A 19,979-nucleotide genomic window follows, 5' to 3' on the forward strand; every position below is an offset into this window, starting at 1 on the left:
GGATCAAATGTTCCAGTACGGCTGGTATCCAGCCTGACCCGAACCCTCTATCGTTCAAGGTCAATGCCTAACAGTAACCATTGGAGGTCAATGGCTAACCTTAACCATTGGAGGTTGTAGCGAAGGACAGCCTTATCCCTCCCCCCACAGGAAAAGTGGGTGGAACCTAAAAAGTTGATAAATTAGAGCACCTGTGAGCAGGAAAAAGAGGGAGAACCAACAAACATTTGGGGAAAAACCAACATGGTGACCAGAGCGAGGAGCGAGAGTGGGTGAAACTGGAAACTCAAGATTTGAGAAGCAGATGATCCAAGTAGCTGTCAGGAGCCCCTCCCGACCAGATCCAGCTCGGATGCCGAGAATCTCCTTCCCGAAAGAAATACGCGACAGATAAGTCCTGTACACCCTCCTCTCCAGGCCCGACCTCTCTGTTCTTACCAACAATCCCACACACACACCACCACACACACCTTCCCCATCTTCTGAACTGGACTCTACAGGACATTTCCACCCTCCTGCCATTGCACACATCCCACTGCCCCACACACTTATTTCATCGTGGTTTTGGAAATGAGATGTTATTTAATTACCGGGATAAGAGAAATATTTCAGTTATCTGTAGACTCCTTTTGAGTCGGGTTTTCCGTTAAAGACAGTGTTCGTTCTTTTGACCGGAAGAACTATATAAAAACTTGAAAGACACTGAATGAACTGTATTCTGGGTTGTGTTTTTTGTGTTTTGCTTTGTGTCCTGCGTGTTTTTTGTAGTGAAGGAACGGGCTAGCCAGCTGGGCCCTTATTGTTGAGTTAGTAAACTTAAAATACTGGGTAAATGAGATCCTACGCTACAGAAATGGAGCCCAACGTGGGGCGAACCACGACATTAAGTTAAGTTAAAAGAAATTGAGAAAATTGAAAAAAGAATTGAAAGAGAAGTTCAAACTGCCATTTTGTGTTTTCTTTCCATGTCTTTTCACCTGATTGGGTTTACTATGCTCTGCAAGGTTTAAATGGTTGGCTCTTGCTTTTGACTGTTATTGTGGCTAAATTGTTTTGATTGGTGTTGTAAATGTTTGATGATGCAACATGTGAAACTCTCCCCCCTCACACAAATTGTTTAGTGATATCACACTCACCCATTGCATAATGGCTACTCCCCTGTCTTCTACCACGTCACGATCAGTTTCACTGGACATAGAAGCTCCTGATGTTCAAACCCCTGACCATACTTATAGTGCCCACCTACAAACCTACTTCCCAACTCCCAGTCAGCCTCAATTCTTGACACCTGACGTCCATGGTCATCCATTTCACACATACTCTCCTCACCTAGATAGATTGCCAACTATCAATCAATCCCTTGTTTAGGAAGCCGAAGGTTTGCATCACTCACCTAATCCAGGAGGTGGCGCACAAAATCGCCCAGCTTCCACTGAGTCTTCATTATCACCGTCTCAATGCGAACTCCCCGGAGTACTCCCTACTCCAGCCCGAGACTTGAATCGGATTGCAGTGAGAACCCAGGAGGGTTGGGACCGGATCCAAGAAGAACTGAACCAACAAGGACAAGCAATAAACAAGCTTACTGAGTGCTTGACAAGGAGTCATAATTCTGTGAATGAACGACTTAAAGTTCTGGTAGACACTATAAGTACGAATCATTGTCAACTTTTCACCAAGATTTCCTCCTATAACGAATGTATGGAAAAGGAGATGGATAACATAGTGAAAGGAATCAAAAGTATTGTGGCAGAAGAAGTGAAAAATTCTGAAACCTCCCTTCTATCAGAAATCCGCTTTATGACGGAGCAACTTCAATCGGAAGTACAACAAGAGCTCAGAGGTTTTAGCACCAATACGCAAGACAGTATTGGACAGTTGGCAAAAACCCTTGAAGTAAATAATACTGAGATACAAAAAGTGACATCAACTATTAACACAATGAAGGTAGAAAATCAACAACAGTTACAAAGTATTGAACAGAAAACCTATCATCTGCAAGAAAACCTGGAATTGCTTACAGTGAAAGATAAATCTACCCCATCTTCAAGTAATAGCGCGTGTCCAGTAGATCAAAGATCCACTTCTGAAACCACAAACCCCGCTGTAATAAAAAGTGACCATATCAGGATTACCTTCCCAACATATGGAATGCCAAAGGATGATCCTGATCCTCTCAATTATTTAGCTAAATGCCACGACTTTATTGCCCTCCATCCCTTATCCGACGCTGATATTCTGGCAACTTTCCGAACCGTCCTACACGGTACCGCTCGCGACTGGTGGGAAATAGCCAGATCTAGAATAAACACGTGGAGCGAGTTCGAAACAAATTTTCTAAAAGCTTTCCTCTCAGAAGATTATGAGGACGAGCTGGCAGAACGTGTACGAAATCGAAGACAAAACGAGAATGAAAATATCCGAGATTTTGCTTTCTCTTATAGAGCTCTGTGTAGAAAATGGAATCCCTCTCTCACAGAATCTGGCATAGTTAAATTGATTCTAAAAAACATTAAACCCCTTCTTGCTAGTCAGCTTAGAGGTCGAGTTGACACTGTTGAAGATTTAGTTCGCCTTGGCCATCAATTTGAAAAAGACTACCAACAACAACTTGACTATAACCAGAGAATGAGTGGTAAAACTGTGAACCCCATGCCAAAAAATACGACCTCAGGTCCACCTGGTGATAGACCCCGGCCCTCTGTTTTATGCTGGAGATGTTCCGGTGACCATCCTCCAGGATCCTGCCCACAGTATCATTCCCCTGGCCCTTCCTTTAATTACAAGCAGGAGACTCCCAAGTTTCAAAAACCAAAAGGAACGCCTGGTAATGGCTCGGTGTCTGTTGTCAAAGCTAAAAACTCAGTTCACTCTCAACAAGCGCAGGAGTCATCTCATTCAGAGACTACATCCCATCCTGTTGCAACTTCCCTTAGTCCAACACAGCTACTTGTACCCATTTCCATAGGTGCATGGCGTGGAAAAGCTATAGTTGACACAGGAGCCAGTTACACCCTCATTCATGAATACCTCTGGATGGAACTAATAGGAACAAAAGCGGAAATTAAACTATGGGAAGAAGGCCCTTTGTATCTTGCTAATGGAGAGGCAGCTAATCCTATTGGATGGGGAACCCTTTCTTTAGATGTTCAAGGGAACATTTCCACTCTCGCTCCTCCAGTTGGAGACCAGAATTTGAGTCTGGGTAAATGAGATCCTACGCTACAAGGTCAATGCCTAACCTTAACCATTAGAGGTCAATACCTAACCTTAACCATTGGAGGTCAATACCTAACCTTAACCATTGGAGGTCAATACCTAATCTTAACCATTGGAGGTCAATGCCTAACCTTAACCATTGGAGGTCAATGGCTAACCTTAACCATTGGAGGTCAATACCTAACAATAACCATTGGAGGTCAATGCCTAACCTTAACCATTGGAGGTCAATGCCTAACCTTAACCATTGGAGGTCAATGCCTAACCTTAAACATTGGAGGTCAATGACTAACCTTAACCATTGGAGGTCAATGCCTAACCTTAACCATTGGAGGTCAATGCCTAACACATAGCACATGGCTCATAAAGAAACAAATCATATATTAGACATATATTAGATATTAAACGGTCTCCTAAAGATTAATTAGATTTTGAGGGATGCATATTTTCTCCTGCATTACTATTGTTTTGAGGTATCAGCAATGTTTCCTTTGATCTCCGATCATTATGATGCCATAAGGTTTATTTTCTGAGACTTCAGCCAGAGGACATTGAAAAGCAGTCTTCACCAGCGGTGTAGTACTGTCCGATGCCAGTTAACTGACCTTTACATTCAAATAAATCCAATATTCCTTGATCATCTCGATCTAATTCCAGTTGATTGGACATGATTTGGAAGGCATGCGGCCGTCGGTCTCTCAGGCCTCACAGCTGGCGAACAGAGAGCACATCACCTGTGAGGCGGAAGGAACCGCCTGCAGAGACCAGTCGAGGCACGACCTGAGAAAGAATGTCAGGTTCCCAGGAGCACAGTGGGGTCCATGAGTCTTGATATGGAAGACGTTTGGTACCCGGGGCCACTAGCTGAGCTCAGGAGGTTCTGGTTGGTGATGGGAGTGACCTCCAGGAGGACAGCCATCATTGCAGCCCCAGTGGTCTCTGATGGGGTGTGTCTCAGCAGCAGGCCCTGGGGGCCAGGTCCCGGAGAACGGAGCCGAGCACCCAGATCTTCTTTGTGAAAAGCTGGTCCAGAAAAAGACTCCGGACTTCACATGGCCTTCACCTTCCAGAAACCCAGTGCTCACAGTCTGTCTGAGGGAGTCTGAATGTCGTCGAGGGTCCTGCAGACCAGCCCAAACTCCAGGTACACTACCGTTCAAAAGTTTGGGATCACCCAGACAATTTCGTGTTTTCCATGAAAACTCACACTTTTATTTATCAAATGAGTTGCAAAATGTATAGAAAATATAGTCAAGACATTGACAAGGTTAGAAATAATGATTTGTATTTGAAGTATTAATTTTTTTCTTCAGACTTTGCTTCCGTCAAAGAATGCTCCTTTTGCAGCAATTACAGCATTGCAGACCTTTGTCATTCTAGCTGTTAATTTGTTGAGGTAATCTGTTGAAATGTCACCCCACGCTTCCTGAAGCACCTCCACAAGTTGGATTGGCTTGATGGGCACTTCTTGAGGACCATACGGTCAAGCTGCTCCCACAACAGCTCAATGGGGTTGAGATCTGGTGACTGGCCACTCCATTACAGACAGCAAGCTGCCTGCTTCTTCCCTCAATAGTTCTTGCACAATGTGGAGGTGTGCTTTGGGTCATTGTCCTGTTGGAGGAGGAAATTGGCTCCAATCAAGCGCTGCCCACAGGGTATGGCATGGCGTTGCCAAATGGAGTGATAGCCTTCCTTATTTAAAATCCCTTTTACCTGGTACCTCCCACTTTACCAGCACCAAAGCAGCCCCAGACCATCACATGACCTCCACCATGCTTGACAGATGGTGTCAGGCACTCTTCCAGCATCTTTTCACCTGTTCTGCATCTCACAAATGCTCTTCTGTGTGATCCAAACACCTCAAACTTGGATTCATCTGTCCAGAACACCTTTTTCCAATCTTCCTCTGTCCAATGCCTGTGTTCTTTTGCCCATACCAATCTTTTCTTTTTATTGGCCAGTCTCAGATATGGCTTTTCTTTGCCACTCTGCCTAGAAGGCCAGCATCCCGAGTCGCCTCTTCACTGTCGACGTTGACACTGGCGTTTTGGTACCATTTAAAGAAGCTGCCAGTTGAGGACCTGTGAGGCGTCTATTTCTCAAACTAGAGACTCTAATGTACTTGTCTTCTTGCTGAGTTGTGCACGGGGCCTCCACGTCTCTTTCTGCTCTGGTTAGAGCCCGTTTGTGCTGTTCTCTGAAGGGAGTAGTACACACCGCTGTAGGACATTTTCAGTTTCTTTGCAATTTCTCGCATGGAATAGCCTTCATTTCTAAGAACAAGAATAGACTGGCGAATTTCACATGAAAGTTCTTTTTTTCTGGCCATTTTGAGAGTCTTATCGAACCCACAAATGTGATGCTCCAGATAATCAACTAGCTCAAAGGAAGGCCAGTTTTATAGCTTATATCTCCAGCATAACTGTTTTCAGCTGTGCTAACATAATTGCACAAGGGTTTTCAAGGGTTTTCATCCATTAGTCTTCTAAGGCGATTAGCAAACACAATGTACCATTAGAACACTGGAGTGATGATGAAATGGGCCTCTATACACCTCTGGAGATATTTCATTAGAAACCAGACGTTTCCACCTAGAATAGTCATTTACCACATTAACAATGTATAGAGTGTATTTCTGATTGATTTAATGTTATCTTTATTGAAAAAAACAATGCTTTTCTTTGAAAATAAGGACATTTCTAAGTGATCCCAAACTTTTGAACGGTAGTGTATGCAAAGCTTGTTGCGTCACACCTCGCTGCCAAGGTGCTCCAACTACAACCGGTTATGGGTCTGAATACTCTCCGGAGTCCCTGTGACTTCACGTCTCATAGGGTCCATTGGACCTGCTGGTCTGATGCCCCGCCCACTCCTCCTCTACCTCCATCTGCCTGATGGATCATGGAGGTCTGGATCGTTGTCCATGACGACGACCAACTATTCATCCACTCTGTCATATTCATTGAATGTGTTGTTACTGTGTAATGATTCCTTCTGGTCACATGACATCTATTGTTCATCTGGACACATGACATCTAGTGTTCATCTGGTCACATGACATCTATTGTTCATCTGGTCACATGACATCTATTGTTCATCTGGTCACATGACATCTAGTGTTCACCTGGTCACAAGACATCTATTGTTCATCTAGTCACATGACATCTATTGTTCATCTGGTCACATGACATCTATTGTTCATCTGGTCACATGACATCTATTGTTCATCTGGTCACATGACATATATTGTTCATCTGGTCACATGACATCTATTGTTCATCTGGTCACATGACATCTATTGTTCATCTGGACACATGACATCTAGTGTTCATCTGGTCACATGACATCTATTGTTCATCTGGTCACATGACATCTATTGTTCATCTGGTCACATGACATCTATTGTTCACCTGGTCACATGACATCTGTTGTTCACCTGGTCACATGACATCTATTGTTCATCTGGTCACATGACATCTATTGTTCATCTGGTCACATGACATCTATTGTTCATCTGGTCACATGACATCTATTGTTCATCTGGTCACATGACATCTATTGTTCATCTGGTCACATGACATCTATTGTTCATCTGGTCACATGACATCTATTGTTCATCTGGTCACATGACATCTATTGTTCATCTGGTCACATGACATCTAGTGTTCATCTGGTCACATGACATCTATTGTTCATCTGGTCACATGACATCTATTGTTCATCTGGTCACATGACATCTATTGTTCATCTGGTCACATGACATCTATTGTTCATCTAGTCACATGACATCTATTGTTCATCTGGTCACATGACATCTATTGTTCATCTGGTCACATGACATCTATTGTTCATCTGGTCACATGACATCTATTGTTCACCTGGTCTCATGACATCTATTGTTCATCTGGTCACATGACATCTATTGTTCACCTGGTCACATGACATCTAGTGTTCACCTGGTCACATGACATCTATTGTTCATCTGGTCACATGTTATCTATTGTTCATCTGGTCACGTGACATCTATTGTTCATCAGGTCACATGACATCTATTGTTCATCTGGTCACATGACATCTATTGATCATCTGGTCACGTGACATCTATTGTTCACCTGGTCACGTGACATCTATTGTTCATCCTGTTACTTTCCTGAAGGTTTATTCCCTTTTCACCCTGAAAGAGTTTTTCCTGATCCGATGTGAGGTCAAAGGTCATGGAAGTCTATGTGTACAGATTGTACACATAGACATCCCCTCTGAGGGGAGTTTGTAATTTGTGCTATTTGGCTATACAAAATAAACAAGTGAATAATTTATTTTGAATATACTTTCAAACATTCCTCTTTTTGATTTGTCATTATGGATTTTTGAGTATATCAAATGAAACAGTTTTCGCCGACGGCTGCGACATGAAGAAACAAGAGGCACACGGTGTTGTGGACGGGGGCAATGACCCGACCCCACTTCCTGTCGCCCCGCCCACCCCACCCACCACAACACTTCCGGGGCCTCAGACTCCACCCGTCTTCATTTAATCTAAATGACTCATCTGTTACATTTCTTGAACCCATCTTGGACAGTCAACTTGTTTAGTTGCTACAAATAAATGTGTTGTTGTCATGTTCACGCTATCTGCACCCAACAAAAGGAGAAATGTCATGCTCTGGATCCGTCGATTATTTTGACATATTTTAGCTTTTTAAAGTACTTTAACATAATATGACTCGCACCATCGACGTGTCTGAGGTGGGACTCGTCTCTCTTCTCTTCCCTGGGCCGACCCCAGCTGTCTGCAGTGAGTCGTCGTGGTTACGAGGCCCTCACACCGAGCGCCTGGCGAAGGTAACTCAAATGAAGTCGGATGTTAATGAACAAACCCTCCCAGGAAGTGAAGCGGAGACTCCCAGAGCAGACGCTGTGTCGATGTTTCACTCTTTCATTTCTAAGCTGCATGTGAAGAGTCGTAGTCACTGGATGTCGAGCCAAGTTCATTTAGCTTTGAATGGACATTAATGTCACTCTAAATTGCCCGACCTCAAATCAGTGGTTCTCAATCATTGTATTAGTTAAAAACCCTTCCCCGTGTTCAACTGTTCACAATATGATCAAGTCATTAAATAGAAGATGCAGCAAAGATTTAAGGACGAAAACAGATCCTGATTTAGTGTTTTAAATATGGATTGTTACCTCTAGTGGTAGTTCCCAGTCTGGGAATCAATGCATAAGATCATGTAAACTGTTGACTATCACAATAATTACATTATTTATCTTACAATAAATAAACATGCCTCAATCATTTTGACTGGCCTCAATATTTTCCGTTGTGTTTTCATGCGTGTTAAACATTTTTGCTAATGGAGCCCAAGAGTCCAAGATTTATTCTTTTGATTGTTCCTCTTTTTTCAGGTTATATATTTTTCACAAACCAATTCAAATATCGTAATATTCTTAAGAATTAAAAGTATATTCCTCTTTATTATCAGAGGCATACAATTACAATAACTTCATGCAATACTTTTAAAAGAAAAACAAAGAGGACGTGAGTGCACAGTTTTTTTCTTTTCTTTATTTATTGGATGACCGAAGCTTAGTCCTGCTGCTGAACCAGTAGCCCCTCCCCCTCATAGTCCAGTCTGTCTGTTCACTGTTTCAGCCTCTCCTCCTCCACGGTTACCTCAGGTTCTCCTCGAGGCCGCCTCTCCTCGGTCTGGGTCTCGGGTTCTGGACCCTGGTGGTGGGCTGACTGAGCCGCGCCCTGCAGCTCCCGGGGCCCGGCGTCCAGGCGGAACAGAGTGGGCACCCGACCCAGGATGGGGTTGTTCTCCTGGAGGCCGGAGATCCACTGGTTGAGGACGGCCTGATCTTCCCGGCCGATCATGCACATGGCGAAGACCGGACCCTCGTCCACTGGAGACACACGACAGCTGCATGACACTCGGCCAGAGACCGGCTCATCGTCACCACGAATAATCACAGACATCTACACGACAGCTCTGGGGTCTTACGGTCTTCCACGTCGAAGTTCTCCTCGTCCCCGAGGTCACGGTCCAAGTCCAGCTCCAGCTGCAGAGGATAGTCCAAACACCTCTCTGGGTCGTAGGGCTCCTCCACCTGCGGGGGGCACAGAGAGACCGCTGCGTGAACAACGCTTCCTTCTCTCGAGCTTCGGGAAAGACATCGGGAGCACACGCTGCCTCGGCGACTCAGAACAGGGTTTCCCACCTTCTCGTGGGGCGGTACGGGGTCGGCCCTGAGGACGTAGTAGTACACACACGTCCTCCTCAGCCACAGAGGGAACGGGCCCTCCACGAACACCGGCCGGCTGGGGTTGTGCGCGGCCAGCAGCTCCACCTGGCTGGGGCTCTGGATACCTGGTGTCAACACAGGAAGGAGGGAAGGAAGAATGAGACAATGAGCAAAAGACTGGATAAATATTTATATAATTAATTAATTATATAAATATATATTTAAATTTATTTATATATACACACACATAGATACACATGTACACCGTCCCCCAGAACTATAAACAGCTTCCATACCTACTATATGTGGAAGTGTGATCTCCTCTCCGCTCTCTGTAATGTCTGTACTGGGCAGCTGAAGGGAACCGAGAGAACACATGACATCATCAAGGGCAAAACATTATGTGGTTATAGGTGACAAAGAGAACAAACTCAAACGAAACATGACATCAAGAACACTGGTTTGTTAAAAGCTCTGGATCAATCCAGTAAGTTACTTGAGGCTTCAGCTGAAAGTGAATATGAACAGAAAGACAAACTACACGACATGTATTTCTGTTTTAATTGACCATAAACCAAAAACATTGCCCACAAGCCCCGGACTAGAAGGTCCCCAGCTTGACAGACCGAGTCGAGTAGAGAGCTATTCAACTCAGTGTATTATATAACATCACACTCCCCTCAGAGGGCTTTACAACCTGTACGCATAGACATCCCTGACCTTTGACCTCACATCGGATCAGCAGCTATTCCAGCTGTGAAGACATAGGAATAACTAAAAGCTGGATGTGTCCCAGCCAGAGAAGACGACGCGCACCAACGGACAAAGTCCTGCTGAGCGACTCTTCACGTGACGGACACCCGTCAGAGCAGCGGCTGCTTTGACCAATCAGAAGCACCGGCGTACCTGGTGGACGGTGGCTCTGGCGTCCCGGTCATTAGCGATGCGGGTCAGGCTGAAGCGAGCCAGGTCCACCGGGTCTTCGGGCAGATGCTGGGGGATGGGGAAGGGGTTCACGTGCTTGAATCTGGGGAACCAGTACATGAGGCGCTGGTACTTCCTCACGGGGTGGCCCTTTTCTCCAAAGATCTGGACCAGCAGGACTTTGGTCTCCATGTTGGGCATGATACCTGAAACACAATCGTTTAGACCGATCCATTGCAGGGCCTCCGTGAGCTCCGCCCACAGACACCCACCGTAGTTCTCCATCTGCTCCAGCAGCTGCACCCCACACTCCTGCTGCCGGGGGTAGTGGTTGAACATGCGCTGGATGAAGTTCCTGGGCACAAACAACTCTTTGGGGAACACATCCAGCAGCCGGTGGTAGACCGCCAGGTCTCGCTCCACGCCGAACTCCGGCATCTTACGCAAAGCGGCGTAGATGAACTCCACGTGACCCCGCCGCCTCACGTCGCCCCTGATGAACACGTCCACCACCTTGTTGAACGTGGCCTTGGTCTTCACCTCCTCGCCCACTCGCTCAAACAGGGCGTCGCGCACCACCACGGACTTGTCCCCCTTCTCGTCATCGTCGGTGATGACCTCCGCGGGTACGGGTGGCCCCTTGGCGTGCGCCGGGCTGCCGTGGAAACGTCTCAGCGCCTACGATTGGTTGGCAGGAAGAAGAAGACAAAGATTGTATCGTGATGAATGCAGCTCAGTGTGGGTCTAGAACGGAAGTCCCTCTGAATGCATGTCTGATGAGTGGAGGTTAAAGGTCACCTGGGTCTGCCTGAGGGGGGCCTGCAGCAGGGCGCCGTACCGGGCAGCAGACCGGCCGAGCAGCCTCAGACAGCGCGTCATGGTGGAGCCATCACACCGACCTGCAGGGAGCATCGTGACGGGCTTGTGCTGCTGCTTCAAGAGCACTTTAAAGTGTACGATGAGACATTAGTAGTAATGCACGTGCACCGGCTTCATTCATAAACGTTCTTCGCGTATGAGAGGGGGGTTAGGGCAAATGATCACTAAGACAAGATATTCTCAAATACTTGACTGTTGTACGTTCTAGTCGGACGTATTGTGGCTCGCGCGTTGCCCCCGAACTCCGATACTCACCATTAACGATGAGGAACGCACTAATAACTGAGGTCTCCTTCAGAAATCAACCTCCCGTGGACGCCTCCATGATGGAAAGCCGGCGGAACTTCCCGGTCCTACACGCAATCTCTTCCCCCCACAAACAGCAGGCAAACATAAGTTCCGCGACCCCTGCTCTGTACACGGACTGCATGGTTCTGTACAGTAGACACACTTTGTTGTGTTCAATTGTGTTGCACATTCCTCAAAGGGGGACAGCCATGAAGGAGTTTTGGCGCCGCTTTTGCGAAAATAATATTTTCAGATTTTAACTTGGCAAAAGAAGAGCAACTGTGTTTGGCTTTTAAACAACATGTATGTAAACAAAGGTGTTACACGTGAAAGCTAACGTGAAATGCAACATAGAATGCATATTTATTACCGTATTTCTGGTCGTAACTAATGCGTTACGCGGTTTGGTGTTGCAGTACGCAACCCCGCCGCGGGGTGGCGGCAGATAGTTACCAGACAAACAGACTCGCAGCTTGTATTTGACAGGCTGGACATGTCGCGTCGGAACTTTCATCCCGCGTCGTGCTGGCACGTTTCATCTCCCCGGTACCCTGTGAGCGGAGACACCGGCTGTATGAAAAGATAATAAATGTAACTTTCACTTTCGTAACGCATCTCTTCGTCGGCGCCTTCGCGCGACTAGCATGAAGCTAGCCGCACTGAGGTGAGCGACTTCCGGTGGACGCTTTAAACACTAATATGTGAATATATAATATTATACTTTAGCGGGGGGGGGTTGTTGTTTTAAATCGTTATGTGATGTTATTTCACTCCCGTCATTGTATATTATAACGTAACATTCACTGTATTTAGAAATGTGTTTAAGTATTGTGTATATTGTATAAACCGGAGCGCTTTATTTAGCAGGAACAGCTTCCCCGTTTCCGGTCCCCTCGCCGTAGAGCTGCGGGTTGACACTCGGTGAGTCGGGTCCCCAGAGTTTGAAGCTCCTCTCAGCATGGGACACACAGTCCGGCTTTACCGCTCATAAACTCCCCGCAGTGCCCGTGTGATGGACTCCTCTCCGAACAGCCTGGGTGAGTGAAGCAGCGGAGAACAGCCAAACGTCTCGTGCGGTTTCTGTTTGGCGCGTTAGAAGAAGTGTGTGACATGGAGTGATTTTGGGATGTCGCTCCCACGCGGACACAGCACTAGCGCAGTGTTTGCCCTGTGTCGGTAGACTTTTACTTCACTGTAAAGCACGTCACACTCCTAAAGCAGCTGTTAATGTCAGATACAGCCGGACAGTTGTCTCGCGCTGCAGGGGAAATGAGGATTTAAACATGAAATCAGCTCTAATGTGACCGTCCAGCAGCGCCATGTGAACAAATGCGTTTCCTCAATGGTAACTACTGTGTCGCAAGCTGACAGCAGCCCTTGAGCAACGTGAGGAGTGTTTGGTAAACATCTCTGTCGGTGCTTGTTCCTGCTCGTCGCTCCTGGAGCGCGCGAGGCTCCTCTGTCTTCATGTTGGCACGCGCGGGGTCAAGATCTATACCTGTCACGTGACTGTCACTTTGTCTGGAGTCCTATCGGCCTCGCTCTGCGGGCACACAGCAGGAGAGGAGACCCTGTGTGAAGTTTAAAGGTGACATCTGGAACTCAAGTTGACTCCCTGCTGTGGATCCCCCACAATGCTGCGTGCCTTCAAGGAGCTATAACACCATCACACATGTTGCACCATGCAGATGTTGCACATCTGTAGGCCCGGCTGTCCCTCCTCATGTGTGTTTACTTGCCTTGTAAAGGGGGGGGGGTGAATATGAGACGGGATGCTGCTGCAGGGAACGGACAAGAAACATAGAGTGTAGAGCGACACAGAGTGTAGAGCAACACAGAGTGTAGAGCGACACAGAGTGTAGAGCAACACATAGTGTAGAGCAACATAGAGTGTAGAGCGACATAGAGTGTAGAGCAACACAGAGTGTAGAGCGACATAGAGTGTAGAGTAACATAGAGTGTAGAGCGACATAGAGAGTGTAGAGCGACATAGAGTGTAGAGTAACAGAGTGTAGAGCGACACAGAGTGTAGAGCAACATAGAGTGTAGAGCGACACAGAGTGTAGAGCGACATAGAGTGTAGAGCAACACATAGTGTAGAGCAACATAGAGTGTAGAGCGACACAGAGTGTAGAGCAACATAGAGTGTAGAGCGACACAGAGTGTAGAGCGACATAGAGTGTAGAGCGACATAGAGTGTAGAGTAACATAGAGTGTAGAGCGACATAGAGTGTAGAGTAACATAGAGTGTAGAGCGACATAGAGTGTAGAGTAACATAGAGTGTAGAGTGACATAGAGTGTAGAGTGACATAGAGTGTAGAGCGACATAGAGTGTAGAGTAACATAGAGTGTAGAGCGACATAGAGTGTAGATTAACAGAGTGACATAGAGTGTAGAGTAACAGAGTGTAGAGCGACATAGAGTGTAGAGTAACATAGAGTGTAGAGCGACATAGAGTGTAGAGTGACATAGAGTGTAGAGCGACATAGAGTGTAGAGCGACATAGAGTGTAGAGTGACATAGAGTGTAGAGCGACATAGAGTGTAGAGCGACATAGAGTGTAGAGTAACATAGAGTGTAGAGCGACATAGAGTGTAGAGCAACATAGAGTGTAGAGCGACATAGAGTGTAGAGTAACATAGAGTGTAGAGCGACATAGAGTGTAGAGTAACATAGAGTGTAGAGCGACATAGAGTGTAGAGCGACATAGAGTGTAGAGTGACATAGAGTGTAGAGTAACATAGAGTGTAGAGCGACATAGAGTGTAGAGCGACATAGAGTGTAGAGTAACATAGAGTGTAGAGCGACATAGAGTGTAGATTAACAGAGTGACATAGAGTGTAGAGTAACAGAGTGTAGAGCGACATAGAGTGTAGAGTAACATAGAGTGTAGAGCGACATAGAGTGTAGAGTGACATAGAGTGTAGAGCGACATAGAGTGTAGAGCGACATAGAGTGTAGAGTAACATAGAGTGTAGAGCGACATAGAGTGTAGAGTAACAGAGTGTAGAGCGACATAGATTGTAGAGTGACATAGAGTGTAGAGCGACATAGAGTGTAGAGCGACATAGAGTGTAGAGTAACATAGAGTGTAGAGCGACATAGAGTGTAGAGCAACATAGAGTGTAGAGCGACATAGAGTGTAGAGTAACATAGAGTGTAGAGCGACATAGAGTGTAGAGTAACAGAGTGACATAGAGTGTAGAGTAACATAGAGTGACATAGAGTGTAGAGTAACATAGAGTGTAGAGCGACATAGAGTGTAGAGCGACATAGAGTGTAGAGTAACATAGAGTGTAGAGCGACATAGAGTGTAGAGTAACAGAGTGTAGAGCGACATAGAGTGTAGAGTGACATAGAGTGTAGAGCAACATAGAGTGTAGAGTGACATAGAGTGTAGAGTAACATAGAGTGTAGAGTAACATAGAGTGTAGAGTGACATAGAGTGTAGAGCGACATAGAGTGTAGAGCAGCGATTCCCAAAGTGTGGGCCGGGGCCCACTGGTGGGCCGCGAGAGGTCATTTACAATAAATAAATTAAATGTTTTTAATTTTCAATTTTGAAAAGTTTGAAATTAATATAAAAATATTTATGATTTAAATTACGTGTTCTTTCATCTGACCTATTTTTGATCCGTGACGTGTCTTGTATCTCGTCAATAGCGGGAAATCTTAGTTGACACAATATGCTACCTCAATATTGGTGAGGAAAATTGTACAATGGAGCGGTGGCTATTAGGTGGGAAAAGAAAAGCTGATGAATCAAACGCAGCAAGCGAGTCCTCAGATAATGAATCCCTAAAAACAAAACAAAAGGTACATAGACAATACATGTACATACACAACTGTACATAGACAATAAATGTAAATACACAACTGTACATAGACAATACATGTAAATACACAACTGTACATAGACAATACATGTAAATACACAACTGTACATAGACAATACATGTACATACACAACTGTACATAGACAATACATGTAAATACACAACTGTACATAGACAGTACATGTAAATACACAACTGTACATAGACAATACATGTAAATACACAACTGTACATAGACAATACATGTAAATACACAACTGTACATAGACAATACATGTAAATACACAACTGTACATAGACAATACATGTACATACACAACTGTACATAGACAATACATGTAAATACACAACTGTACATAGACAATACATGTACATACACAACTGTACATAGACAATACATGTACATACACAACTGTACATAGACAATACATGTACATACACAACTGTACATAGACAATACATGTAAATACACAACTGTACATAAACAATACAGGTACATACACAACTGTACATAGACAATACAGGTACATACACAACTGTACATAGACAATACATGTACATACACAACTGTACATAGACAATACATGTAAATACACAACTGTACATAGACAATACATGTACATACACAACTGTACATAGACAATACATGTAAATACACAACTGTACATAGACAGTACATGTAAATACACAACTGTACATAGACAATACATGTAAATACACAACTGTACATAGACAATACATGTACATACACAACTGTACATAGACAATACATGTAAATACACAACTGTACATAGACAATACATGTAAATACACAACTGTACATAGACAATACAGGTAAATACACAACTGTACATAGACAATACATGTACATACACAACTGTACATAGACAATACAGGTACATACACAACTGTACATAGACAATACATGTACATACACAACTGTACATAAACAATACAGGTACATACACAACTGTACATAGACAATACATGTACATACACAACTGTACATAGACAATACATGTACATACACAACTGTACATAGACAATACAGGTACATACACAACTGTACATAGACAATACATGTACATACACAACTGTACATAAACAATACAGGTACATACACAACTGTACATAGACAATACATGTACATACACAACTGTACATAGACAATACATGTACATACACAACTGTACATAAACAATACAGGTACCTACACAACTGTACATAGACAATACATGTACATACACAACTGTACATAGACAATACATGTACATACACAACTGTACATAGACAATACATGTACATACACAACTGTACATAGACAATACATGTAAATACACAACTGTACATAGACAATACATGTACATACACAACTGTACATAGACAATACATGTAAATACACAACTGTACATAGACAATACATGTACATACACAACTGTACATAGACAATACATGTACATACACAACTGTACATAGACAATACATGTAAATACACAACTGTACATAGACAATACATGTACATACACAACTGTACATAGACAATACATGTACATACACAACTGTACATAGACAATACATGTAAATACACAACTGTACATAGACAATACGTGTACATACACAACTGTACATAGACAATACATGTAAATACACAACTGTACATAGACAATACGTGTACATACACAACTGTACATAGACAATACATGTACATACCGTATTTTTTGCACTATAGGGTGCACTAGATTATAAGGCGCACTGTCAATGAATGGTCTATTTTCGATCTTTTTTCATATATAAAGCGCACCGGACTATAAGGCGCATTAAGCGGAAAAATGACCAACTTTTCTTCGTAATCTTTTGGCAGTTGCTGCGAGACGGTAGTTCGTGTGCGGATAGAGAGATTACGTCTTTTCATAAAACGAAAGCACCAAGAAGGACCGCCTCGAAAGTCATTGATATTCATGTCCCGTGCTAACGCTGTTGCCTTCAGTCGAATAGAGACTGTAGAGACGCTTCTACCTGCTGCTCTCTGTTCAATTTTGTCCTCTAACTGTGGCCATCTCGCTTTGTTCCCGCGGAAACTCTGTGTGGTCTTCTTTACTTGGCGCAGGTCATCTTCTTGCTTCCTCCACTTCCGTACCATTGATTCATTGATGTTGAATTCTCTCGCAGCTGCTCTATTCCCATGTTCTACTGCGTGACTGATAGCCTTGAGTTTGAAGTCCGCGTCGTAAGCGTGTCTTTTGACAGGCGCCATTTTGGGATCCTTATACACACACTGTAATATTATGGTGAAGCACAGTATGTATTACTCCGCGACGCTCCTGGCTACGGTAGCCGTAATGCTGCAAGCGGTGCGGCTTTGTAGTTTACCAAAGTCGTACTAGAACATTTTGACTTAGCGCCGTGAGCGCCTTGTACCACACAAAATCGCTTAGAGGTCAGTAAGCAAAACCAGAATTAATCCATATATACGGCGCCTCGGATTATAAGGCGCACTGTCGTTTTTTGAGAAAATTAAAGGCTTTTAAGTGCGCCCTATAGTGCAAAAAATACGGTACATAACTGTACATAGACAATACAGGTACATACACAACTGTACATAGACAATACGTGTAAATACACAACTGTACATAGACAATACATGTACATATACAACTGTACATAGACAATACATGTAAATACACAACTGTACATAGACAATACAGGTACATACACAACTGTACATAGACAGTACGTGTACATACACAATACATGTACATAGACAACTGTACATAGACAATACATGTACATACACAACTGTACATAGACAATACATGTAAATACAATTCAATTCAATTCAGTTTATTTGTATAGCCCAATTTCACAAATTACAAATTTGTCTCGGAGTGCTTTACAATCTGTACACATAGACATCCCTGCCCCAAAACCTCACATCGGACCAGGAAAAACTCCCAAATAACCCTTCAGGGGGGAAAAAAGGGAAGAAACCTGCAGGAGAGCAACAGAGGAGGATCCCTCTCCTAGGATGGACAGATGCAATAGATGTAATGTGTACAGAAGGACAGATTTAGAGTTAAAATACATTCAATGAATATGACAGAGTGTATGAATAGTTCATAGTAGGCATATTCCACGATGGAGACCTCCACGATCCATCAGGCAGATGGCGGTGGGGAGGAGGAGGCGAGTCTCAACAGGACAGTGGCGTAGTCATGAGCAGGAATTCCACGACCCAGACGATCCATCAGGCAGATAGGATCTATGCCGTCTCATAGGGTCCGATGACCCCATGAGACGAAAGTCAAAAGGACTTCCGGGAGAAAGCAGAGTTAGTAACGTGTGATTGAGAGATGAAAATTCATCCTTAAGGAGAGAAAAAGAGGAGATAGGTACTCAGTGCATCCTAAAACGTCCCCGGCAGCTATAAGCCTATAGCAGCATATCAAGGGGCTGGACCAGGGCAAACCTGATTCAGCCCTAACTATAAGCTCTGTCAAAGAGGAAGGTCTTAAGTCTACTCTTAACGAGGTGACTGTGTCTGCCTCCCGGACTGAAATTGGAAGCTGGTTCCATAAAGAGGAGCTTGATAACAAAGGCTCTGGCTCCCATTCTACTTTTAAGACTCTAGGAACTACAAGTAGTCCCGCATTTAGTGAGCGTAGCTCTCTAGTGGGTCAATATGGTACTACAAGCTCCTTAAGATATGATGGTGCATCACCAATCAAGGCTTTGTAGGTTAAGAGAAGAATTTTAAAAGTGATTCTTGATTTTACTGGGAGCCAGTGCAGAGCAGCTAGTGCAGGAGTGATGTGATCTCTTTTCTTAGTTTTAGTGAGAACACGAGCTGCAGCATTCTGGATCAACTGGAGGGACCTAAGAGATTTATTAGAGCAGCCTGCTAATAAGGAGTTGCAGTAATCCAGTCTCAAGTAACGAACGTGAACCAATTTTCTGCATCTTTTGAGACAAGATGTGCCTGATTTTTGAAATATTACGTAGATGAAAGAATGCAGTCCTTGAGATTTGCTTTACGTGGGAGTTAAAGGACAAGTCCTGATCAAAGATAACGCCAAGATTCTTTACAGTGGTGTTGGATGCCAGGGCAATGCCGTCTACAGAATCCACATCACCAGATAATTGATCTCTGAGGTGCTCAGGGCGATTAAAATTACTTCGGTTTTGTCTGAGTTTAACATCAAGAAGTTGCAGGTCATCCATGTTTTTATGTCTTTAAGACATGCTTGAATTTTACAGAGTTGGTTGCTCTCCTCTGGTTTTATCGATAAATATAGTTGAGTGTCATCTGCATAACAATGAAAGTTTATGGAGTGTTTCCTGATAATATTGCCCAAAGGAAGCATGTATAGGTAAATAAAATTGGTCCAAGCACAGAACCTTGTGGAACTCCGTGATTAACGTTGGTGGTTATCGAGGCGTCATCGTTTACAAATACAAACTGAGATCGATCTGATAAATAGGATTTAAACCAAATTAGTGCCGTGCCTGAAATGCCAATCGACTGCTCCAGTCTCTGTAATAGGATGTCATGGTCAATGGTGTCGAATGCAGCACTAAGGTCTAAC

General features: G+C 44.1%; 2 protein-coding genes across 2 annotated transcripts in view; one reads left to right on the plus strand and one right to left on the minus strand.

Annotated features, from left to right (window-relative positions):
* Positions 1–8,768: 8,768 nt before the first annotated feature.
* ecsit (ECSIT signaling integrator) lies at positions 8,769–11,633 on the minus strand. The gene is made up of 8 exons (XM_056442719.1): positions 11,527–11,633; positions 11,191–11,291; positions 10,665–11,070; positions 10,375–10,598; positions 9,765–9,822; positions 9,445–9,593; positions 9,228–9,333; positions 8,769–9,129 (listed from the first exon to the last, which is right to left on the minus strand). The coding sequence occupies exons 2-8, from the start codon at positions 11,269–11,271 to the stop codon at positions 8,864–8,866; spliced, it is 1,290 nt and encodes a 429-aa protein (XP_056298694.1). The 5' UTR covers positions 11,272–11,291; positions 11,527–11,633; the 3' UTR covers positions 8,769–8,863.
* Positions 11,634–12,457: 824 nt separating this feature from the next.
* eml3 (EMAP like 3) overlaps positions 12,458–19,979 on the plus strand; it is a 95,130-nt gene continuing 87,608 nt past the window's right edge. The window contains exon 1 of the mRNA XM_056442205.1: positions 12,458–12,596. Coding sequence (XP_056298180.1) covers positions 12,572–12,596 — 25 coding nt within the window. The 5' untranslated portion in view covers positions 12,458–12,571. The remainder of the gene's footprint in view (positions 12,597–19,979) is intronic.

Source organism: Pseudoliparis swirei, chromosome 21 (assembly GCF_029220125.1).
Source record: "Pseudoliparis swirei isolate HS2019 ecotype Mariana Trench chromosome 21, NWPU_hadal_v1, whole genome shotgun sequence".
Taxonomy (NCBI): domain Eukaryota; kingdom Metazoa; phylum Chordata; class Actinopteri; order Perciformes; family Liparidae; genus Pseudoliparis; species Pseudoliparis swirei.